This window comes from Phyllostomus hastatus, unplaced genomic scaffold, assembly GCF_019186645.2.
Source record: "Phyllostomus hastatus isolate PE091 unplaced genomic scaffold, TTU_PhHast_1.1 phas_scaffold_182, whole genome shotgun sequence".
In the NCBI taxonomy this organism is placed as follows: domain Eukaryota; kingdom Metazoa; phylum Chordata; class Mammalia; order Chiroptera; family Phyllostomidae; genus Phyllostomus; species Phyllostomus hastatus.
Window position 1 is genome coordinate 7,354,287 of NW_025334013.1, and position 25,076 is coordinate 7,379,362.

Consider the following 25,076-nt stretch of genomic DNA (forward strand, 5'->3'; position numbering starts at 1 on the left):
GGGAGAAAACAGTTCCAGGTGGGCGGGTGAGCGGGGTCACCTCCCGGCTCTCCTGCAGCGAGAGGTGTCCTGGGGGCAGCAGGGGGCCGGGGAGCGAGCGATGGGAACTGCCAGCATCACACCGTCCCCTCCAGTTTCTAGAGGCCTCTTCGCACTGGATACAGGAGGGCAGGGACACGTTGTCCACCCTGCAGGTGGGAGAGGTGACGTCACACACAGGAGGGGGGGCGCAGAGCAGGTGGAACCCCAGAGTCTGGGTCCCTGCCCCCAAACACCTGGTCCTCGGCCTCGGGGAGACTCCCAGCCTCCCGGTGGGCTGGCGGCAGCTGGGCACTCAGTGCCCGTTGTGTTGCTGGAAGCTGGGGGCCTCGGGGCAAGCAGAAGAGGTGGGGGGTGGGAGGGGACAACGGGACCCACACGCCTGCGGGGCAGAGGCCCCCAGGCCGGGCTCTGGCCCACAGCAGGCAGCCCTGGGTTTCCGTACAGAAGTGCATTAACGGATGTCGGGTGCAGTCAATCAGATCGCAGCCTGACAGCCCTACCCAAAGGGCGTGCAGCGTGGCGGGGCGCCCGCAAGCTCCTTCTGCATCGAGGAACTGGGACGCCAAGGGCCTGGCTTCGCCTGAAGCAAGATGTGGCCACATGTAGACGGTCTCTTCACGGACAGACCTCTGAGCTCTTACTCCAATGCCTGTACCGCTCTGCTCTGGGGCAGGGCAGACAGCTCAGGGGGAGGAGTCCCAGAGAGGCTGTGGTGGGCGGGCGAGCCCCCCTGGCGCCCTGAATGAGCCCTGCCCGTCCGCCCACCTATAACTGCCTTTCCCCCCCTGTGCTGCTCTGCACCTGGGCAGCAGCATTTGTCTGTTTGGGACCTGGCTTCTGTTTTGGGTCCCCCATCAGACTGGGGTATCCCCAGGGGCGTGGGCTGTGTGCTCATCAGAACGGCTGGGGGTGGGGGCGCTGCGGTCAGCCCAGAAACACCTTCTGTCACTCTGGTTGCACCTGGCCATCATTTCGGTCTGAGAAGAGGAGAGAGTCCACCTCTCAGAACATCCTGGCCCAGGGAGCAGGCTGGTGGCTGCACGACTCCATCCCCGACCCGTGTCAGGGCAGAGAGCCTGGTCGCCAGGAACCACGTCACAGCACGGTTTGGGCCTGCGTCTTCCCGGGCCGGGTGCCCACCTCCGATCGGGTCTTTGGCGATGGGGAGGAGCACCCCCGGCACGGCAACCAGGTCGTCTCCCAGGGCCCAGGTCTGCTTCCCAGGGCGGGCACACCCCATCCTGGCCCATGGGGTCTGGGGCACCAGAGAGCTCCGCTGGGCTGTGCCTGAGGGACAGAACCAGCGCTCACCTCTCCCTCTCCAAGCTCTCCAAGCAGCCAAACCATCTCGGGGAGGAACAAGGATGGGCCTCCTGGGAACCTGCCCAAGGCTTTTTCCCTGGTTCCTCTGGGAAAAGATCCAGAAAAAGACTAAAAGTGTCCAATCGGAGAGGGAGGGGGGAGGGTGGGACCAGGCCCTGGGGCTCTGGGCAGCCACAAGGCCCCACGGCGGCCAAGACCGAGACTGTGTTCCCAGTGGGCCCTGCGGAGGGCTGGCGGGGCCCGCGCCCCCTCAGACCCCCGGGGTCCTCGCCGCGTTCCAGGCCTGCAGGCCAAATGCAACTTCACGGAAACCTCAGGCGTCGAACCCCCTCCAGGAGGCTGGCCTGTGGCCAGGCCGTGAGCGCGGAGCCGGGACTGGGCGCATGCACTGCGGCGCAGGCTCGGCGAGGGCCTGCTGCTCAGGAATGCTCGGAGAAGTCAGGGCTCCTCCTCTTCCAGCCCCGCTCCCTGAGATGGGTCTGTCCCCAGCTGATCTCCTGGGAGCACCAGCGACAGGCCCTGCCTGCGCACCGGCACAGCAGTGGGGCAGGCTGAGCCCAGGAGCCCACCATGGTGGCCTGAGGTCCCCGTGCGGGGTGATGCATGTGGCTGTGGACACTCCGGGCCCGACCTCAGCTGGCTGGCCAGGGCGCCAGGAGGACCCCGTTAGCGCCTTTCTCCCCTGCTCCCCCACAGTCTGGTGGCCCTTGTCCTCCAGGACCAAAATGAAGGTGATGCAGTAGGCAAGGGGGCTGGGGGGTCAGGTAGAGCCGGGTTCAAATCCTGGCCCTGGCTCTCATGGCCCCACAGACCCGGGCACGCATCTTCCCTGCTGTGAGCCTGTTTTCTCACCCGCAAAATGGTCTGACACCCCCCTGCAAAAAAAAAAAAAAAAGGGTCAGTGCCTCGTTGGCCCTCTGCTCAGCACCTGGTGTGGGCCCCCGAGAGGCCACCACGTCGCCCCCAGGGCGGCCTCGTCTGCCTCCTCCCCCCGCGGCCTGCACTTCAGTTTTTCCTTTGGCTCCTATGCACATCTTGTTCGGCTGTGGGACAGGCTGTGTTACGGGTCCCAACTCCCAAGCGCTCCTCCGTGGGGACTGCAAGCCCGGCTGCATCCACGGCCACCTTGACCACATGACCCGTTCTGGCCAATGAAACGCAAGTGAAGTGACGTGTTGTTTCCCAGGAGAAACTCTCAGAGTCCGTGTGCGGGTGGTCGGGTGAGTCCACCTCTGCCAGGGGAGGACATCGTCCACACCCACGGTGGCTTTTCCATCAGCCAGGGTTCCCGAGTGGAGGCGACACAGAGCAGAGTGGCAGCCACCCTCCCGGGGCAGGTGGCATGAGACCTAGGGGTCATATCCTGGCTGAAAACACCTTGTGGACTTTGAAAGTCCTCGAAGGGGTCCCCAAGAGCTGTGTTGCCGTCGTTAGCAGCTGCCGGGGACCGTGGGCAATCACAGGGAAGTGGTATGTCTCGGGACACGGTGGTCCTCGGGAGGCGCTCCGTGAACAGTGGACGTAGTCACGATGTGGCGTTTCTGCCCATGGACCAGGCTGACCATCATCCAGGCTGCGAGGCTGGTCTTCCTCAAGTGTGGGTGGCGCGTACCTACAGGCTTTAAGCAGCCCTCAGGGAAGGAAGTTCCTCCGTTGTATGTGTGACCTTCTTGCTGCCTGCTCCCCTCCCTGAATTCTCTTCCTCCCGTAAGAGCTGTGTAGACAGAGGCTACTTAGATGAGATTCCATGGTCTACCTGCGCCCAAGGTCAGGTTCATTACGCTGCTGCAGGAGTGGAGAATGCACCCCAGAGGAACTAGGGGCCTCTCTCCCCACCTCTCCTCAGCTGTCACTTTTCCTATTGGCTGAGCCCGTGTCAGTCTCCTCAGCCCCTCCCAGGCCCCTCCCTCCTTTGTTATTTCCCTTCTATCCTTTGCAATCAAATTGTGCACAGGGGGCCCAGAGCACCCCCTTAGCGCTGGCCTTGTGGTGCTGGAGGTCTTCAGAGTTATGGCTTCTTGATAACATTCCCCTCTTAGCACCCAGTGTGTGCTAGGTGGGGAGTGGGTGCTCAGTAAAGACTGGGTCTGCCCTCCCAAACTAATGGCTTCATGGCTGGTGGAGCCATGGCAGGGTGGTGGAGAGAGGGCTGTTCAGGGAAGTGGGTGGGGAGGCAAAGTGTCCCCTAACCCGTGCCTGTTGGGAGCAGGGCCAAGTCCGCAAGGACCACGGGTACCCAGGCCCGGGTTCTGACACCTCTCCTGAGCTCTTTCTTGCCCATTTCACTCCTGGCAGCTGGGACCCCAAACAGACCGATTCTCTCGCAAAGGATGGGGTTTTGTGGTTGGGATGGGTCCCCTCCCCTCTGCCCACCAAGGACCAGGGGCCAAGGATTGCGACAAAGGAACTCGCAAAAGCCATCTCTTTATTTTCCGTTCCTGCCGCTCCACCGGTTTGCAGAAGCTGAGGATGAGTGGGTTCTGGAGGGAAAGGGGGAGCACCTGCGCCCAGATCCTCCCCCCCCAGAAAATAGTCTTTGCACGCTGCTGAGGCTGATTAGACTTGAGAAGCAATTTAACAATAAACTCTACAGAATTAGAAATGTACAAAAGCGTCAAGACGGCTGCTGGCTGGTTTCCTGCCTCCCCATGGGGGTCGGAGTCATGCCTGTCCGTCCTGTGCAAAGGTCCTGTGGCTGGCTTAGGGGGCAGGCAGGTTCTTCCCTGGGAGGGGGCAGTCCTGCTCACCCCGCAGAAGTGTGCCCAGGTGGCCACGGTCCCTGCAGGCTCTGTGGCTTCCGAGCGTGCCTTTATGTCCGTCCTTTGAAAGTGTTCATGCAGGTGTAGGTTCCTGAGAATTTGTGGATCTCCTCCAGGGCGGCCTGTGGGAGGATGCTGGGTGGGTGGGGGTGGGGCGAGGAGGAAAGAAAGAAAAGATGGTCAGTGGGGTGCGGGACCAGCCGCTGGGTCACTAGTGGCCACCCAGATGGCGTAGTGGGGGGATGCCCACACGCCACCCCCGCCCACCCCTCCACGGAGGAAGCACTTTTGAGTAAGTAGACAAATGACTGTTCACAAGGCAAAGGGTAGGCAGGAAAAATAAGCTGTCAAAGCCACATTCTTTGCATTTCAGGGCCCACAGGTATCTCAGAGATCAGTGAACTCCAAATGCCACTTATTCAGCAAATATTTACTGTGTGGGGCTGAGCACTTAGGGGCTGGGCGTCACCTCCTGCAGGGACACTTCCCGCACTCACGCCCAGGCCCCTCCTCGGGCTCCCCACAGTCCACTGCTTCCCCGCCAAGCCCTGGCGTTGTCCTCACTGTTTACCTGTCAAGCTCATGCGGGACCTTGTGGCAGATATGTCACCCACCCCTGATTTCGGTCCCTAGCACTGGGCCAGGCACGAGAGGGACTCAGTCCATTTGTTGAATCAAACTGAAGGGCCCTGGCCCACACTGGGTGTAACTAAGATGGGAAAGGCCCCCTTCCAGCGAGGGCAATCTGGAAGGCTTCCTGGAGGTGGTGGCAATGGTGTTGCACCTGTAAAGATTTCTCCTGGGGTAGGTGAAGAGAAGGTGGAATGCAGGGAATGGGAAGGAGGGTGGTGTTTGCTCCCTGTGGGGAAGTTGCAGGGGACAGAACAGAAATTGTGTGGCTGGGAGCTTACTGTCAGAGTGCCGGGATGTTCTAGACAAACCAGCTTTTTTTTTTTTAGAATGTAGGAAAGGCTTCTAATCAGCTCCCTGAGGTGGAGGTGGCAGCCTGGCTTTGGTGCCAGCCTGAGTCCCTGCTCTCCTGGGGACGCACAGAGGTAGCCAGGAGCATCTCAGAGCAACGGTCGGTATGTATGCACCAAGGGAGGCCAGGCACTGTGCCCTCAGGTGCCTCCCGCGTCCCCCCGCACCCCGTCCTCTGCTCTGTGTCTCTGAAAGGGCTTTGAGTTTGGAGGAGAAAGGACTGGTTGGTGCGTCCCCTCCCTCAGGAGGTTTCTGTGTGCACAGTCGGAGCCCACGTGACCTGCAGCCAGAGGGGAAGCTGGTTTCCTGGGAGTCGGGGTCTGGTGAAGGAACTGGGGTGTTTCACTTCCCGAAAAGGCCTTCCGGATCAGAGGGGTTCGGTCAGCCAGGGGGTGGGGCCGGGGACGGCCGGGGGCCCAGAGGAGCCAGGAGCACAACCGTGGGTGGGCGGGATGGAGCGGCCCCTTCGGCACGGGACTCCGATGCAAAGGGTTCGCCGTCCAAAGTCAGGGAAGTTCTAAAGGATTCGATTCCGGGCAGACTCTGCAGGGGGACCATCTCTCCCATAAGCTCCCATTTCCTCCCCTGGGGGTGTGCCCTGGGGGGCCCCACCCGACCAGCACTGTGACGTGTCCGTGAACCCTGAGGCTTTGGCATCAGAAGCTCTGTCTTCCCCATTAGGGGAAATTTCCCGAAGCCTGGAGCCGACGGTGAGGCTCGAGCAGTGGTTCTCAAAGTGTGGTGGCCCAGGAACCCCTGGGGTGCCTGGGATCCCTGCGGGGGTTCTGCGAGGTCGAACTACTTCTACAACAACACTGAGATGTCATTTGCCTGCTCGCTCCTTCTCTCGCGCCCGTTCGCCTGAGTGTGCCAGAGGCTGCACAGATGAAAGGACGTGTGACATCACAACAGATTCAAATCAGAAGCAGACATGGGAACCCAGTTGTCTTCAATTATGTTACACAACAAAGAGCTTCGCAAAAAAAAAAAAAAAAGTAAAACAATGCCATTCTTCTCGCTACATTTTTCTCGTTTGAAAATTTACTGACTTTGCATTAAAAAAATCATTTATGTTGACAGATTTTTATTGTTATTTATGAATAAACAATACTGTAAATATAAACACATGTATAAATCTTGTAAAATTTCTTCTCCATTTTCATGTCTAATACAGCAAACAGCAGTAGATACAACTCACATAAGCTAAAGCTCTTTGGGTGCCTCGATAATTTTTAAGGCTGTAAAGGGGTCCTGAGACCAGCAAGTTTGAGAACCACTGCCCCAAATTAAGAACAGAAACCCTTGCATGCAAGCCACCACTGTTGTCTTTGTGCCCACAGCAGACATGACTAATGGATTGCATGTGTGTGCCCACAGCAGACACGACTAATCAATCGTGTGTGTGTGTGTGTGTGTGTGAGGCCTCCTCTCCAGGAGAAGGGACAGTGGTTGGCTGGAGCCTTGCCCTGAGCGATCTCCTCGGCCCCATACCTTTTCAAGATAATGAGGGCGTGCATCGTCCACGGGAGCAGGAGGAGTGCCTGGTTGAGCTGCACGGCCTCCACTGTCCTCCGGGCCACCGTCTCTGGCTTCAGAGGTGGGAAGAGGTTGGGGAACCTGGAGGCAGGAAGAGAATCTGTGGATTTCCCTGGGACACGAAGGTGCTTCTGCCCACAGCCTCCGTGGCTGACAGGTCTGGGTCATCCCCTTGGCGTCTCCCTGAGACCGAGAGACTTGAGTCCTGTTTGGGATCTTCACTCTCTTCCTCCCTCTGCCCACAGACGTGTCAGGGTACCCCCACTCCCTCGCTCTGCCCACTGAGCCTCCTGGGCTCCGTCGCTCCCCGGGGCTCCCAGAGCTCCAGAGCCGGCTTACCTGTGGTGCCCGGGGAGGGGGCGTGGCAGTGCCCACCGCCTGGCCCCTCCCTCCCCTTCTCACTCACTCTGCTCCGGCCGCCCCCGCCAATCCTTCGGTTCCTGCCACTTAAGTTCCTTCCTGTCTCAGGGTCTTTCACCCGCTGGCCCACCGGCCTGGCTCCTCCCTCCCAGCGCCTGCCCCAGGAGGTGTCTCAGCTCACCCACTCACAGTGGCCTCTAGTCTCGTCCCCCTGCGGATTTGCTTCACGGCGTTTACGTCCAGAGTGGCCTTGCCTGTTTGCCTGTGTCCTTGTCGGTGAGACCACTGTCTCACTGTCTGCCCCTCAGACTGACCCCCCCAAGGGCAGAGACCTGGTGGGTTTGCTCCAGCGTATTCCCTGTGGGCTGGGTCCGGCACATAATAGGAGCTCCGAAAAGGCTTGCTGAGCCCTGACCAGTGTGGCTTAGTGGGTTGGGCATTGTCCCCCAAAGGAAAAGGTCACTGGTTCAATTCCCGGCCAGGGCACATGCTTGGGTTTTGGATTCGGTCCCCGGGGTGCATACAAGAGTCAAACTGGTCGATGTTTTTCTCTCCCTTTCTGTTTCCTTCCTTTCCCCCTTCTCTAAAAATAAATAAGTAAATTCTTAAAAAAATAAAAGAAATGCTCGCTGAATGAACGGGTGCTGAAAATGAGTGGCTGGTCCCCTGCTCATCCCGCCTGGAGGCGGGGCCTCTGCGGAGAATGCCCCGCTCTGCCCAGCCTGCTGCTCATTGGCTCCCTGGTTCACGGACACCTTTACGGAGCGCTTTCCCTGCGGTGGACAGACGAACACGTGACCCAATAGGCGACGTCAGGGGCTTCTCGTGCCTGTTCGCGGGCATCTCACCGGAGACCCACAGAATGATGCCGTTCCCCGAGGGCCCGGCCTGTGCGAAGTGTGCACCGGGGATCACTCACTCCGATTCACAGAGGAGGAGACTGAGGCTCTGGGGCGTGGGTGGGGGATGAAGGATTCAAACCAGGCCTGCACAGAGCCCCAGGCCCCGCCCTCACGCGCTGCCTGCCCCGCCCCTCTGGGGCCTGGAGGCCCAGCGCAGAGGCTGCTGGCTCTGACCTCCGTCCCACAAAGCGCCTGTGAGCTGTTCTGGCACCAGGAGGATTAAGGGTGGTGAGTCGCCTGGGTCTGGAGCCACCCCGAGCGAAGGACAACTCTCCGGCCCCCCACGCCCTCTGGGTTGGCCTCGGAGAGTCTACGGATCTCAGGCCCCGCCCTGCGCTTCCTTTGCTGTCACAACATGCCTCTGAGGTCCCAGGGGCCTGCAGTCCGGAAGGAAGGCCGGCCTCCAGGGTCCCTCGGGGCTGAGCGTGTCGAGGCAGCTCACTGGTGTGGGAACCCTACAGACAGTCTGCTTTTCCAGGCCTCGCCTGGGCCCGTCCTGCTACGGGGGGGGGAGGGCAGGCGAGGGCCGGGGCCAGACTGCAGGAGAAGCTGGCGAGGGGCCCCATTCTCCTTTCTCTCCACGGCGGGTGGGAGGGGCATCTGGGAACCACCAGCTCTTCACTCCCACGGAGGCGGCGCAGACGCTGGGGGAAGCACGCCCAGCCCGTTGCCGTCTGTGTGGCCTTGGGCCAGTCACTTTGCGTCTCTGAGCCTCAGCTCCCTGTCTGTGAAATGGGGACACGAGCTCTCTCTCACGGGGGTGCTGCGGCCAGAGGCGGCAGAGTTCGTAGAGCGTCTGGCGAGGGTGGAACACGAAGGTCAGGCAACGGCCATGCATGAATAACAGCACCCAACTATATGGCCACTGTTGCCGGGAAACCCGTCAATTTTGCCCTAAACATCTGCCTCCCGCCCTCCACCCTGGGAAGCTGCTAAGCCTGGCTGGGGAGGAAGCCAATGCTTTTCTCCCTTTTTTTCAGGAAGTGGGAGCTGGCTAGGCGCTAGTCAACACCAAGCACCCTCGGACTGGTCTTCTCCCTAGCCCTCGGGGCTCCCTGCTCCACAGGTACGCAACCTCCGTCTAGCAGGGGCGTCCAACCTGCAGCCCACCAGCCACCTGCAGCCCAGGACGGCCGTGAATGCGGCCCAACACGAAACTGTAAATTCACTTAAAACATTATGAGATTTTGTGTGTGTGTGCGTGATTACATGTTGCAATGTATTTCATGTGTGGCCCACGACAACTCTTCTTCTTCCAGTGGGGCACAGAGATAAGGTTGGACACCCCTGTTGAAGCTCCCTGCCTGCCAGGCAGGGTGGTTACCCACGCACAGGAGCCTCGAACCTGTGGAGAAGGAAGGGGGCACTCTTCTCAACCCCCGCTCAGAGAGGAGGAAGCTGGGGCACAGAAAAGCGACTTGCCCAAGGGGACACAGGCAGTTTGGGCCCACACTCACAAATGAGGAAAAATGACAAGGAAAACCTGGCATTTCCGTCTTAAAGTGCTGGAAGGCGGGGTCTGCCAGTGTCCCGCCCACTTCTGCGCCCAGGCGCCCTATTAAAACTGAGATGGCTGCTGCTGCATTTCCATCCAACGTGTACTCATTGAGCACTTGCTGTATGCCCGGATGAAAAGAAACCAACCCAAGACCTCCTGGGCAGAGGGAGCCAACTCGGAACATTGACAGTCATTAATCCAGCCTCCTCTAAATTCAGAATCTATGATAATTTGCATGTGAGTCAGGTGGAGATGGATACTTCTGTGACACACTGAAGGGACAGTCTGCCAGCGAGATGAATAACAGATGCATTTATGAAGATGTTTATCGTTAGTAGGGACAACAAGAGCAAGGGGTTCGTTACCAAGCACCGAGCGTGCCCTGGGCTTTGCTCTAGATGTTACTCGTGTTGTTTTTAATTCTCCCAATACCCTCACCAAGAACATCCTATTTCCACCGTTGTGCACATGAGCGAAGTGAAGCTCAGAGAGGTAACAAAACTGGTGTAGGAGTTCCCGGCTGCACACAGGTGAGGTGTGACCAGAACCAGGTGTCCTGATTCTTGACCACCGAAACCACACCCAGCCGTCACCAGGAAGCTGTGCTGAGGGACTCCCACACGGCACGCACGAGCCGAGTGCCTGTGATGTGCATGCAACTAAGGGCATACACCTTAAGTGTACAGTGGGGTTCATTTTTACCCATGTCACCAGTGCCCCGATCACCAAGACAGAACATTTCTAAAAGCCTGGAAAGTTCCTTCGTGCTCCGTTGCAGGCTCACCCCACCCCTGTAGGGATGGCTCGGTTCTGACTTCTATCGCCACGGCCCGGTTTGGCCTGTTCTAGAACCTCATACAAATGGAATCACACAGAATAAACCCTATTGTCTCTGGCTCTTTGGCTTAACACAACCCTTCTGAGGTTCACACACAGATCAGCACTCCGCTCTCTTCTGACAGCGGGTGGAACTCCGCTGCACGCACTGGTGCTTCGGAAGCGCTCTCCGCCCTGAACTCGGGACCCCACACCTCTGTAGCATCCCACCACCTTGCAGGTGGACAATCAGGTGCCGGACCTCACAGCCAAAGGGAAAGGGCTCCACGTTATCCGTGTATCTGTGCTCTCTCTGCGCATCCTGAACCTCCTGCCTTGTCTGATCCGCTGCTGGGGCCCGGCTCACTGACCTGACCCTCATGCCCTGGAACATCTCGGTGCTGGTGTGGAAGGGCAGCACGGTGGTGGCGCTGACACCTGGACAGTCCAGCAGCCCCAGGGTCAGGCTCTCCATGAAGGCGAAGGCCGAGGCCTTGGAGGTGCAGTAGTCAATGGCGCCGGGGATGGCGGACAGGGCCAGCACGGAGTTGAGACACACGATGTGGCCGTTCTGCAGCTCCAGCATGCGGGGCAGGAAGGCCTTGGTGGTCTGAGGGCGGGCAGGGAGGTCAGTGAGGATCAGCTGTGCCCCCAGAGGCCCTTGACCCCCTCAAGGAGGACAGACAGCCCTGCACACACATACAACCCCAATGACGGAGCCCTTCTGGGTCAGGAGGGGGCGAGGGCTGCCTGCTACAGGAAGTCCACCCGGTCACGCCTCTTGTCCAGCCACCCTGCCCTTGGACATCCCTCCCGACCTGACCCCAAGCCCTGGGGAGCCTCTCCTTGCTCCCTTCCAGCACCCAGGCCCCCTGGATGGAAGGAACACATTCACATTCCCAGCCCAGGCCCGGGTCTCCCCGGGAGAGTCCTCACCCAGAACTGGCCCAGGGTGTTGATGTGCTGGGACTTGAGCAGGGCGTCGTCGTCGCTGTCCATCAAGCTCTTCCCGTGGACCACGGCGGCGTTGTTCACCAGGATGGTGATGTCACCCACCTGCAGCGGACACGGGCCGCGGGCTCCATGAGGGCAGCCCCAGGGGCCTGGGCCCTACGGGGGTGGGACCCTGCCATATCACCCTTCTGAGCATCGGCCGTGGTTTGTAAGGTGGAGCTAATGAGCCTGTCAGAGTCGTTCTGAGGATCAGAAATAATTTATGGCACGAGCTATACCTGGCACATGGCACGTTTGTAATAAATGAGGTTATTGTCACGTAAAAGCTGCGGACATTCACCATGTGCTTGTCGAGGCGGCTCCTGCGCCCTCAGAGCTCACTGACACACTCAGTCTACACGGATAGCCGGGGCCAGGGGCAGGGTTTTCCCTGACGGAAATGGGGTATCGCCCACCCACCCCCCAACTGGCCCCAGGGCCTAGGGAGAGAAACTCACCGGGTCTAAATTCCAAAGGGGACAAGAGATGATTACTTCTGTCATGGGATCAACCCACACACCCAATCCCTGCCCCCTGAATCACACACACGCGTGCCCACACGCACACACACGCATGCCCACACACGGCGTGGGCCAGCCTCACGGGAGGGCCCTCAGAGGCACTCTGGAAACAGCCGCTCTGCCACCGGCAGTGCCGTGTCCCAGGCCACACGAGAAGGTTCTCCCCGGCTGCTGTTCTCCGTGTCCCGCTGCGCTGAGCGGAGGATGCACCCTCCCAGGCCGCTCACCTTCTCCCGGACGGCTTTGGCCGTCTGGTACACCTCCTCCCGGTTGCCCACGTCACAGATGAAGTAGTGGCATTCCGTGCCCATCTGCCGAATCTCCTCCGTCGTCTCCTTCAGGCATTTCTCCGTCCGGCCCCAGAGAACGATCTGGAAGGAAGGCATGACAGCACCGAATGAGCCCATGCCATCCAGAGAGCGTACGCGGAGCAAATGAATAATACGATTTTTTACAGGGGTCCGGCCCACTCTGAAGCGAACCCGCGGTTTCTGAGCCCGCTTCTGAGCAATCCATTGACGGGTTATTCGCCAGTCGTACACAGTCCTTCCTTCCAGCAGGACGCCTCCTCCCAGCCCAATCCAGTTATCCCACATAGTTAGAGGCAATCGCCCAGCTCTTTCGTAGAATGTTCCAGAAGGTTCTCAGGTAGGAATAACCTGGCTTTCTCACCAATTAGGTCTAGAGCCAGGTATAGGAGCGCCAGCCGTGAGACGGCAATGGAGGCTCGGGCCATGAGGCGCACGGTGGGTGAGCCCAGCCTTCACCCAGCCGTGGTCACACGCGGTCACACGCGGTCACACGCGGAAGGAGGGCCGAGGACGAGAGGCAGCCAGGCTCCCGCCGAGGAGGAAACGGCCTCACCCCCCAGTTAATAAACCCAGGCCTCATTACACCAGGAGGCGACCCTGGCAGGACCCAGAAATGGATTCTGAAAAGGGTTGGACAGTTTAATGAATGGCCGGCCACAAAGGCTCAGCAGAGCAGCCCAGCTGTTTCCCAACCCTGACCTAAGCGAGGACGACACAGCCCCTCCTGCCGTGGCCTGGGGTCCAGAGAGGCCCCTGTTGGTACAAGGGTTGGAGGCAGTGGGACTAAGGACCCCAACTAAGATTCAGGGGCGCGGAGGGAGGGAAAGCTGGGGCTGGAGACAAGCAGGGAGAGAAGGGATGAGAGGCTCCTTGGGGATTAGGCTGATGGGTCTGTTTTTTGTTTCTTCTGTTGCTCTTTAAAAGCATCAGTGAAACGCCTCCTCTAAAAATAAAACCCAACACGGAAACCCCGACGTGTGGAACCGACACAAGGAATAAGTTTCAGGTCCAAGTTCGTATTCTCCCACTTTGAAAGCAACTAAAGAGACGGAGAGGCTGTGCTGGGGAGGCGGCGCCTTGGAGGGGGCGTTCCAGACAGAGGGCCGATGACCTCGGGCCGGAATCCAGCTGGTTTCTGTAATTTGCTCTGTGGCAACGGCAGGGCAGAGCGAAGTCCCACCGATTAGCAGTAGTTAGTAGTAACAGTTGACCAGCTGTTGACCTTGAGATCTCAGAAGCTTCCCTCGGGCAGCCGGGGCCCCAGGTAGGTGGGGCTCGTAGGGACACACCAAGGTGTTGTGGTCTCGGGTGAATTTGATTTTTTTTTTTATTAGAGTTTTAAAAACGTTTGAAGTAGTTTCAAAAGGAAAATAAAAGCGTTTTCTCAACCGCTAAGACAACTCTGGGAAAGCCCGGTTGGAAAACCCACCTGGTCCAGCCACTTGGTTCATTTTAATTACAGTCCTGACCCACACGATGGGTTGTGGGGACCACGCCCTCGGGGCCTCTCCTTGACCCAGTGGCCCATCAGGGGCAAACGAACTGCAATTAGACAGGCTCCAAGAGACCCTTTCTTGTCTGTTAACTGCAAACAGACCTAGGACGTGCTCCTCCAGGCCGGGCCGCGGAGGTACCTCCCGGGGAAGATTAGACACAGCGTCTGCTCTGGGGAGGCAGTTTAGTGCCAGCCCGCCCCTTTCCACCCCAGCGTCCTTCCATCCTTCCTGGTCACCCCGTCAGTCTGTCCGTCCATCCATCCTTTCTCCCATCTATCCATCATCCCGCATTCCTTCCTTCTATCCACCTCACCCCATCCCACCATGCATCCATCCATCCATATCTATCTACATTCATCCATCCATCCATATCTATCTACATTCATCCATCCATCATCTATCCATCCATCCATCCTCCATCCATCCATATACACCCATGTCCACCCATCATCCTCTGAGTGTATCTGAGTGAGTGAAGGTGATCCTTGGCCTCCTTTCTCCTGCCTAACCCCATCCCGCCTCCAACACAGAAGGGAAGCAGGACCCTGGAGCTGACACAGCTCCCTCGGGTCTGGTGAGGCTGGGGACTAGGAGAGTTTTGGGGCAAGTTGTCAGAGGCGTGGAGCTCAAAGTAGGGGGCTTGTTGGAAGGTGCATGGGTCCAGAGGCCTGGGAGCACCAATGGCACCGCTGAGGGTCCGGGTCAGCAGCCCAGACGGGTGCCCTTCCTTCTGGGCGTGTTGGGTTCTTCTGGGCACAAACAGGTGTGCATGGGGTTCCAGCAACGAGGGCACCGAGGGCCCGGGGGCTGTGGGGCCAGAGTAATTCTTCCCGGACCCCCAAGTTCCCAGGTGCAGCAAGGGGGGCAGGGGCCTCAAGCCCCAGTGTGGTGTGCCCAGGACACGGGCAGTCAGGGGACCCGGGAGGCCAGCCTTGCTTACGTGGCTGGAAGGACAAGCCGAAGATGAACTTGGGGCTGGGGTGTGGGAGGCGAAGTGAAGTCGCACCCCTTGCCTTCTGTGGGTGGGGCCTGCCCCCGGCGACACCCTGAGGTTTGGCCATCTCCTTTAGAGGCTCTGTGGAGGGTGCCCCTGGTGGCTGTGGGACTGGCCTCCTCAGGCCTCTGCTCAGAGCCACCACCACCCCCGCCCCAAACCTGTGGGGCTGGAGGCCCCGAGGCCCTTGACTCCGGCTTGTGCGTTTCCCACCCTGTGCCCAGCCAGCCTGTGCTCTTTGTTGCACGGATGAATGGAAGTGCTGGGGCACAGATAGGGTGGCGTGGGAGGCAGTTAAATGGCCTCTCTAAGGCCGAGGCTGTCCCATCTTCCCCGACGGAGTTGTTCAGGGTCTCGGGACCCTCAACACAGAGTCTACTGAGACCAGCGGCCCGCAAGACCTGGGGTTCCCCAGAGCTTCAAACCACCCTGGGCTGAGCCTCGAGGCCAGGAGCCAGGTCAGAGGCGGAGGCCCTGGGAGCAGGGCAGGAAGGGGTTTTAGTCTCAGATAACAATGAGGCTCAGGGCGGGGGGCATGCATGGGCCCTACTGTGTCTCTGTGTGTGTGTGTGCAGCGCTGCCTGACACATCCCCAGGCCCGTGGGGGAGGTTCAGAGTCCCCGAGGGCCACCAGGCCATGCACGTTCCCATCTTCGGACCCGGGTGCATCTCCATGGTGGCGGCGTGGCTAGGGCTGGTCCCTGCAGGGCGGACGGCGAGGGAGCTGAGTGGAGGGCATGGGAATGGCTGGGGCCACTGCGGCCGCTGTCTCTCCCTGGGCCTCTCGTCTCCCTCAAGTCCCCCCCCTCCCCAGGCCCGGCTGGGCATCGGGACCCTGGCTGGTAGAGCTCAGCAGGCCCGCCAGGTGGCCCCTGCCCAGAACGGCCTGCTGCCAGCCCTGGAGAGTGGACAGAAGAAGAGCCCGCCCAGGGCCGGGACGCAGGTGAGCCCCCGGCCGCAGGAGGCAGGCGGGGGTCCGAGAGGAGCATGGGGCGGGCGGGCCGGGGAAGGGGCAGATTTACGAGCCCTGGGAACCCAAGGCAGAGCCTCCTCTTAATTATCTCCCATGACAGGGAGCAGCTGGGGAGGGTCAGCGGCCCGGGATTTACTCTTAAGCTGGGTTTATAAAATAAGGGCTCAGGGTAGCTCAACACCTTCTGGCCTGCCCTCCCCTCTGGGGCAGACGGTTGGCTTCTGTCCTCCTGAGCCTTGTGACTGGGGAGGAGGAGGTCAGAGGGAGGACAAAGACCTGTGACCTCCCGGAGCGGTAGGCCCAGACCTACGACCTGTGAGGGTGGTGGGTCCACACCGGCCACAGCCGCCCGGCCCCGGCTGCGGAGCCTCCCAGCCAAGGCGTGGCTCCAGCGCCCGCCCCCAGAGCCATCCCGACAGAGGTGACAGCCAGCGGGAACCCCCGCACAGCCCCCAAGTTGAAGGCTGTTGTTGTCCACTTTTTGTAAGGATATAAAGGTCCAAAGCCCCCCTCGGTGGGTGGCGGAGGCAGGATTCAAACCCAGAATCCTTGTCTTCCCCAGAGGCACCCCTGAGCCCCGAGGCACCGAGGGATGTTCTGAGCTTTAGGAGTTCTGGGCCTGTGTCACGTGTCCCCACCCCAGCGCCCTTCCCCACCCGGTCCTCCTTCAGCCTCATGCTGCGCCCCACACAAGACGACGGCCCATCTGCTCACCAGAACAGCGCAGAGGGCCCGCGGCGGCCTGGGCGCCGTGCCCGGTGCTCGGGAGCCGACAGAGAGCAACTCGGAGCAGACACAGGCCTGCCTCCGGGGGCCGAGTTCCAGGGGAGGAAGACCCAGAGGAAGGAGAAAACCGTGGGACACGAACGACCATGAGCGGGACAAAGACTAAATGGGGGACTTCGTTGAAATCGGGGGATTTATGGGGTGGCTGTATTACTTCCTGGTATAAGGAAGCTGCAGCTCAGAGAGGCTAAGCACCTAGTCTGAGGTCACACAGCAGCTGAGTGACAGCCGGGGTGTGAACCCAGACTTGTCACCACCCTTCCCTCTGCCGGCAGGAGAGAAGCCGTCTCCTCCCTTCACGTGGTCTCGTGGGGACTGCGCATGCCGGAGCTGGCACCCCCTAAGTGTTCAGTAAGTGCCCCCTCCCCCCCCGCCGGGATTTCCCATGGCGGGGAGGAGCCGAGAAGAGCACGGCGCAGCCTCTCCGCCTGCCCTCCTCTGCAGCCGTTAGAGCGGTGAGTGCTCACGGCACGGAAATACGCTCCGAGAGCTAACGCTCCGGAAAACAGAAGGTGCGGCGTTACCTGCACAGGACAGTCTCCCCGCTACAAACTCGGCAGGTGGAGGGGGGCCGCCAGGCTGCACAGGGACAGGGCATGTCTCGGGGCAGGGTCGTGGCTGACTGTCGTTTGCTTCCTCCTGCTCCTCCGTGTCAGGAGCAAGGACTCTAAGGGACAAGTGCCGCCATTTATGATCTTAAGCCACGAAGGCGGAGCCGAGCTTTCCCGGCTGATGAGGCCCAGGGAGACGGATCCTTCACGCACAGGGGTCTCGGCGCCGCAGGCCCAACGCCTGCTGCCCCCGCCCCCCTGGCAGTGCCTTTTCGGGGCTCCCATCCACTGCCCATTGGCATCTCTCCCCCACTTGCTGAGTGAATGACGGGGGAGCTCAAGGGGCCCCAGAGCTCCCGGGGCATGCGCGCTCTCCCACAGTGCACTTGGCCCTGTGGGTGCCGTCAACACCCTGCTGGGTCCACATCCTGTCTCTCGGGAGGCAGGGACTACATCTCACCCGCTGTGGGTTCCCTGTGACCCTAGCTCGTGCTCAGCATGAGCTGTCTGCCTCTGTGATAAATGCCAAGTATGCTTGCGGACTCCTATTCATCCCGCAGAACCCTGCTCGAAGGTCCCTTCAGCTCTTAGGCTTCTCGGGCTGCTCCCTCCATCCTCACTACGTACAACACTCGACCGTGGTAACATCTGCTGAGCACCTGCCGTGGGCCAGGTATGGTGCTGAGTACCTCCACGTGCGTTCTTCTCGCATCCTCACCATCCCACGTGGGGATGGTGACTGTGTCCATTTCATGGGGGAGGTAAGCCCCAGGCAGGTAGAATGACTTGCCCAAGGTCACACCGCTCAGAGTAAGCAGAGCAGCGTGGCTCAGAATTCACGTTCCCCACCGCCAGCCCCAACTCTGGTTCGCACCTCCACTGTGCAGAGATGTGGGGGTGCTGGGCCTGTGGGTGAACCCCCCTGCCTCCCCCACGAGGTCACGAGGTCCGTCAGGGACTGCGACTCACCTCGTGACCTCAGCACCCAGCTCGGGCCAGGCACAGAGTACCACTGTCTCTGAGTACCAGGCAGAGAGCTAACACTTGTCACGTGGCGCTGGGCCCCGGAGGCCTCTGGGAACATCTGCTGACCAGAGAACCGGCTCTCCCCCACCCAGCCTCGCCTTCCTCGCCCAGAGGGGCCCACACTCAGGCCTGGACTTGACATTCACGGCTGGAGCTCAGCTGCAGAGCACGGTCCCACCAGCGACGTGAGCCGCCTGGTCCCCGGAGGAGCATCTGTTTATAATCGGCAGCTCTGGGAAGCCCCACGGCCCTGGGCAGGGCTCTGGTGGGCCAGCGCTCGTCCCCTGGGCCCCGTGCTACGGATAGCGGCAGTGCTGCGCTGGCTTCTCAGGAGAAAAGAATATACCCACTGAAGACCCCAAACCACGCAGGGTGGGCGGGTGGGGGTGGACGGTCACAGTTTGGAGGGAGTGCAGCTCTCGTCCGCCCAGCACCGCCAGCGGGCGACGTTGGTGAAAAGCTGCCCCTGTGGCCGGAGGAGGGCAAACGAGCAACCAACCACTGCAGCATCCACACTGGCAGTTCGAGCAGGTGCTGGGGAGACGCGGGCGAGTGGATGTACGTGTGCGGGCCGGTGCTGTTTCAGACACGGACACACGCGCAGAGCGAGTTGAATGCTGGGCTTTTCCCCGTCCCCATCCCCCTCCGTTTCCCACAAGAGAGCCCCGTCTCGAGTGGAGTGGCCCAGAACACGGGCCCGGAGCCGGGCCGCCTGGGCTCGCCTCTCTGATCCACCCATTACAAGTTACCCGGGCTTGGAAAACCTCCTTGGCCGCTCTATAAATTCAAGTTATTAAAGCATCTGCTTTGAAGGATGGTTGGGAGGATGAAAAAGGACGTGATAAATGTTAGCTATTATTATTGCTATTATTAACCCCAGGAGTAAACCTTTCTCCCAGAAGATCCCTCCCCCCGCCCCCCGCCCCCACAAAACTGGAGTCACCGGGCTGCCGGGTGCCTGGGTGACCCCTCTGGGGCGTCTCTGCTTCTGACACGGCCTTGACTGGGGCAGAACCACACAGTCCTAGAGGCGTCTCCGTTCCCATTCTTCTGCCTGACTCGGCACACCCTCCCCCAGATACATCCCCCGGCCCAGGAAGGCGGAATCCGGCAGCACGGCGGGCCAGCCACTGAGAACACTTTGCAGTAGGAGAGGTTTTCTAGCTGAGCTCGGGGGGGTGGGGGGACCCTGGGGGTTCCAGTGAGGACCCTAAGGGGGCTGCCAAGGGCTGGGGGCGTGGTACACGGGTCCCAGGCCATCCAGTGCAGTGGTAGTTTTATTAGACCTCTAGAACAATCATTCTCCAAAGATTCCGTCACTCTCCAGGGCAGAAGCTCATTTTTCATTTTGTTTTGTTCTCCCCCGAAGCTATTTTTTTACTAGAACGCCTCTACCTCTCACCGACTGGGAGTGCCAGCTGCCCCAGGCATGCACGCCCAGCAAGCCTGCCAGCCCCTCTTCCAAAGACAGCCCTTCAGCGTCGGGGACAGTGCTTGGGCACCACCCTGAGACACTTCCGCCTCTCCTCTCCTCCGAGAGCCAAACCCTCCCTGCCCCTGGTGTGGCCTCAGGGACGCTGACCCATGTCACCCCAGGGAGTCAGAGGTGACACAAACTGCCGGGCCTCTCTGATGGGCTGCAGTGCCCCCTCACCTTCCTGTCCCTGCACAGCCGAGCTGCCCACGCGGCACGCAGGGCTTTCCCACGTGGCTGTGAGAGGCAGATTCACACTGGCTCCGTCCTTCTATGTCGGCCGGTGGGGTTGTCCCTCCCCAGCCCCGGGACCACAGCCTGAGTGGGACTGAGACATCCTCCTGGGTGACATCCAGCCTGGAGCTGGCCCCTCGGGAGCCGCAGGATAACCTCCAGCACCCACCTGCCGCCTGCACCCAGCATGGGGCACCCGCACCCACGGCTGTGTCCCACCCAGTCCTCTGGCAGCCGCGGGAGGGTGGTGTCACACCCATTGCACATGAGGAACTGAGGCACGGAGGGGCTTTGTGATACACACCCAGGGTCACTCAGTTAGTACCTGGGGGAGTCGGACTCCAGCCTGCTTGATCTGATGCCCAGCCTGGGCCCTCCGCCACTGTACTCCACCTGTAGGAGCCAGCTGGCCTCATAGAGGACACATCTGTTCACTGCACAGGTGTCATCGAGCACAGACCAATGACAAGGACTGGACAGCAAGGCGTCCCCCTCCCAGGGTCAGAGGGAATGCCACCGCCCCACTCCCGGGCAGCACACGGACTCGCTGGCCAAGTGTTTGCCGAGGGGGTGACAGGGATAGCCCTCACCCCACTGTACGGCGCCCAGGGGGCTGCACAGGCTGAGGGGTCAGACTGTTGAGGACAGCGGATCCCCAGCTCTCTTCTCCCCCAGAACACTGTTACCTCCCGGCGGAGTCAACTCTCTTCCCTCTTCCTACACCCGAGGCCAGGCCGACCTCTGCAATCCCGCAGCTGCCCGGCGCCCCCCAGCCCCTCCCACCCCACCCTGGGCTGCCTGGCTCCCGGCTCCCAGTCCTCTGGGGCCGCTTCCCTCAGGGCCTTTGCACCAGCTCTTCCCCCGCCCCGCCCGGTCCGGTCCTCCTCCCCCAGGCAGCCCTCTTCCCACGCCCTTTTCTCACGGGCTCTGCTCAAGTGCCTTTACCTGAGAGAGACCTTCCCACCCCCGCAGACACTCGCTTCCCAGCCCTAGCCCTGCTTTTCAAAAATAACTTTTTATTAATAGACTTTCTTTTTTACAGCGGTTTTAAGTTCACAGCGAGATGGGGTGGAAGGTACAGAGATGCCCCCCACACCTCGGCCCCCACACGCACAGCCTCCCCCACGATCCGCATCGGCACCGGGTGGAACGTCGGGTACCCCTGATGGTCCTGCACTACGCGTCCTTGTCACCCAGAGTCCATGCTGCACACCGGTCCCTCTTGCTGTTGGGCATTCCCAGGTTTGGACGCTGCGTAATGACGTGTACGCACGGCGCAGGGTCACACAGAGCGTCCCACTGCCCCGCAACCCTCTGGGCTCCGCCCACTCACCCCGGCTTCCCGCCATTCCTGGCAACCGCTGATCTTCTTACTGTCTCCGCAGTCCGGCCCTTTCCAAAACGTCATAGGATTGTAATCACACAGCAGGTAGCCTGTTCAAACTGGGTTCTCTCACGTAGTCATACGCACGTACGCTTCCCCCACGTCTTTTCACGCTTTGACAGCTCCCTTCTTTTTAGTGCTTCGAGACGTCCCATCGTGGGGATGGACCGCCGTTTATTTACCCATCTCCTGCGGAACGACGCCGGGTTGCAAGTTCCGGCAATTGTGAATAGCGCTGCCGTCAGCCTCTGTGCGCATGTCCCTGCCTCTTCAGGTCTCTTCCAGGGGCGGAGGCACACGCCTGCCCGTCCCCGAGGAGAGGGACATGTCCCCGAGGAGAGAGGGCACCCCTGCTCAAAACCTAACAGCCTCGCCATCATCCCAAAGCAGGTGCTCAGAACCAAGTGTGACGACTGCGTTAAGTCCCCATCCCATCCCTGCGTGTGGTTCTTGTGTACCTTTTCGGTTCTGGGCCCCCTGGGAAGACCCTCCAGGGAAACTGTCTCAAAGGCTGATCCAGGGAGACCAGAGTAGCTTCTCACTTCTGACCCCGAAACCCGGGGGGGCTGATGGTTCTTTTCACAAACGCTACCAGCCCACTGGACTGGCTGTAGGGCCGCAGCTCCTGCAGACCGAGCTGGGAAAAATACCCGGCTGGAGAAGCTCTGGTCAGAGCCACTAGCTGAAGCCCCATGACCTCTGTCTAACCCCAGTTCCTCCCTCTGAGCCGCCCTTTGGAGAACCCAGGTGGCCTGGAGGTGGGGGTTCCCCACTGGGGAGGAGAGCCAGCACTCAGAGACCACTCTCCAGCATGGTGCACTTCAGTATTGCCACCCTGAGTAATGGGGTTGGAAGTCTGGCCCAGAGACCAGGCTCAGCCGGGCTAGGAAACTCAGGCCAGCTGCCCTGCCAGAAGTTTCCCAGCAGCCCTTGAACCTGGACTCCAAAGCCCAGCTCCCTCACTGCTCCCTGTCCTGCCTCCCTCACGCCTGGACTCCCTCACGGCCCTGTGAGAGGCCTCGGGATTCAGTGGAAAACACACAGATCCATCCCACCCTCCCGGAGTTTGCGTTCCCGTGTGGATGCGGGAGCTGGGTCACAATGAGCACACGGACACTCGACCGTACGGCACGTAGAGGTGGTCAGAGGTGCAGGGAAGAAACAGGCAGCTCGGGAAGGGGTGTGAGGGGCATATAGATGGGGGTGGGGGCAGCGAAGGTCACATCTGGGCAGAGACTTGAGGGGAGGGAAGGAGGCAGCGACACCCACGTTCCAGGCCGTTCTAGGCTGAGGAAACGGCCAATGCAAAGGCCCTGGGGTGGGAGTGGGTCTCCTGTGTTGGGTGACAGCAAGGAGGCCAAGTGGCCAAGCCCAATGGGAGACAGGCAGGAGATTGGGGGCTGTCACCATGGGGGGCTGGGACTTCTGCCCCCAGTGGTGGGAAGCCCTGGGGAGGGTCACGGACAGAGCGAGATGGCCTCTGACTTCGGTTTGGGGCAAGCTCTGACTGTGGAATGGGAGGTGCGGGAGGGGTGGGAATGGAACCAGGCCAGCGCAGGGGCCCGGAGGAGCTGCTGTGTGGCAGGTGGCAGACATGGTCCAAGGCAGGGTCCCGGGGTGGAGGTGATGGGAAAAAAGGGATTCTGCCTGGCTGCAGGGTTGGGCTGCCACAGAAGGAGGACCCCACAGGGTGTGGCCTGAGAACAGGGAAGAAGGGGGTTGCTGTGGACTGAGTTCCAGGTGTGGAGAAAGAGAAAGACCCCGCCTCCCACCCCCAGGTCCCTCCATCTTCCAGAACCCTGGGCTTACGCGGAGGGAGGGGACGGGGTGGCCGTGCGTCAGGAAACAGTTCCAGGTGGCCCGGGCAGCCTCCCCAGGCCAAGGTGTCTGGATGCCCACCCAGCAGGCCAGCTACCCACCTAGCGCCGCTGGTAAACACATCAGTTTCCAATAACAAAGGGGCCGGCCATCCCAACCCAGGCCCTGACAGTCAGGAGCCGCGGCCTGCGCTCCGAGAACTGGGTGAGGGGGTGGCAGGAGGAGCCGCTGGGCGAAACCTCAACGGGTCTGGCAGGCGGCTCCAGGAAGTCTTTCTGAAAGTGGGCCCAGGGGCGGGAGGAAGGTGGGGGCGCCCGGGGTCGGGAGGGGATGGGGCGGGGCTGCGCTGGAGTCCTGGGTGGGGATTGGGCCGGGATCCCATTTGGCGGATGGGAAAGGGATGGAAAGAGTAGGTAGATGGGGCGGAGGTGGGGCAGGGTGTCTGGTAGGGGTGCAGGGGAGGAGGGGTGGGGTGAGGGGGGGAGGGGGTTTTGGAGGGGCGCCGGGTTAGGGGTGGGGAGCTGATGAGTAGGTTGGATCTGGGGTTGGGGGTGCGGACAGGGGAGGGGGAGGGGGAGGGGCGGGGTTGGACTGAGGATGGGGAGGGGGGTTGGGGCGTGGAGGGCGGGAGGACTGGGGGCAGGGAGCGGATGGGGGGGAGGTCCCCCTCGGGCTGCAGGGACCGCCCTCGCTTCCTCCCTCCTGCAGAGCGGTAAACAAACGCGGTGATGTCAGGCGCTGCTGACCTGCCGCTGAACCCAGAGCTGTAAATGAGATGCAAGGTGCCAGCAGCCTCCGGGCCGCGGCCTGTGAGCCACACACGCTCCTCCGCGCCGGCCTGAGGTTACCCCAGCTGCACACGCGGACAGGATGCTGCAAACGCCACCAGACATTGCAACACGCAGCCAGTCTGCTGGCCGCAGCGTGAACCGTCCCGACGCCCTCCGCCGCCGCCCCTCTGGTGGGCACTGGCCCAGCTGGAGCACGGCCGCCCTCCTCCCTCCCGAGCATCCCTGGGGGCTGGCAGCTTCCATCCAGCGGGGAGCAGCGTCCGCAGCAGGGACCCGTCCTGTGCCTCCCTGGGGGGGGCGCCCCCCAAACCCGGGGCTGGGCATCCGGGGTCAGCTTTGGGCTTTCTGCCCGCCAGATTGGGGAAGTGCCTTTGCACTCGGCTTTCTGGGAAGTTCATTTCTCTTCAGTGAAGCAGATGCTGGAGGCCCTTCCTCTAGGTATAAGCAGATGCCAGAGTGTCCCAGCCAACCACGCCCCCCTCCACCAAGCAGGGGGCCACCCTCTGTTCCAGGGATCTCCCAGGGCGGTCCTGGACCGCATGCCCTTGGCAGCCCTGGAGTCTGAACTGCCCTTGGGAATGGAAGGCAGCCTGGCTGGGGCCAGGCCGGCCAGGGCTCTGCTCTGGAGTTGATTTGCTGTGTGACTTTTGAATGAGTCACTTGGCATCTCTGGGCCTCACCACCTCCCGCTGGGGAAGCGGGGAGAATTGGAAGTGGGGAAGGTCACAAGTCCAAGCACCCTCACCAGGCTGCGAGGGGTTAGTTAGAAACTTCAAGAGCCTCGGGTGCAGGGCCTGGCCCCTAGGACGTGGAGACACTCAGAGAAAAGAAGGCAGACCCCCCCACTCACCCACCTCCCCTCCAGACTGGGCCTTTCAGGTTCAAGGTGAAAAGGCCCGCTGTGGAGGCATGTGGGTAAATAGTCTCCTGGGCCCAAGGATCCTCCCCATTCGCCGCTTGACTCAGACCCCACCAGCTCAGGTCCTTTGGGGGTCAGAGGAACCTAGAAATGACCCCAAGTCTTTGAAAAGCACCCCCAAAATGTAGCAGACGAGGCTTCACACCAGAGCCAATACCAGCTTCCCTTCTGCTAAAGTTACTATTTAAATCTCTCTCCCTCCTGTCACCCTGTTTTATTGTCTTTGGAACATTCTGTCACTGAAATATTCATAGTCATGTGCTTGTTCATTGTCCATCTTCCTCCCCAACACACACACATACACACACACACACACACACACACCCCTAGAACCAAGGCTGTCAAGCCCAGCAGCTGGCCTGGTATGTGAACAAAGGAATGAAATCACTTTGCCTCCCCTGTGGAACAGGTGACAGTGCCCCTGGAGGGCAGCTCGGGAGGGAAAACGCTGACCACCCACGTGGCAGGGCTGTGCCGAGGACCCGCCACATCATGGGCGAGGCCCCACGCAAAATGAAGGCTCAGGCCCCTAGTTCCAAAATGACTGAGAATGTCGAGACGGCAAAACAACAAGGCATGAACAAGCAG

The 25,076-nt window shown here is 60.7% G+C and overlaps 1 protein-coding gene across 1 annotated transcript in view; it reads right to left on the reverse strand.

The window, feature by feature from the left end:
- Window positions 1-3,773: 3,773 nt before the first annotated feature.
- The window catches only part of DHRS3 (dehydrogenase/reductase 3), a 36,849-nt gene continuing 15,546 nt past the window's right edge, over window positions 3,774-25,076 (reverse strand). The window contains exons 2-6 of the mRNA XM_045858747.1: window positions 11,959-12,102; window positions 11,154-11,273; window positions 10,589-10,827; window positions 6,597-6,722; window positions 3,774-4,259 (exon numbers count right to left, since the gene is read on the reverse strand). Of these exons, the coding sequence (XP_045714703.1) occupies window positions 4,175-4,259; window positions 6,597-6,722; window positions 10,589-10,827; window positions 11,154-11,273; window positions 11,959-12,102 (714 nt within the window). The 3' untranslated portion in view covers window positions 3,774-4,174. The remainder of the gene's footprint in view (window positions 4,260-6,596; window positions 6,723-10,588; window positions 10,828-11,153; window positions 11,274-11,958; window positions 12,103-25,076) is intronic.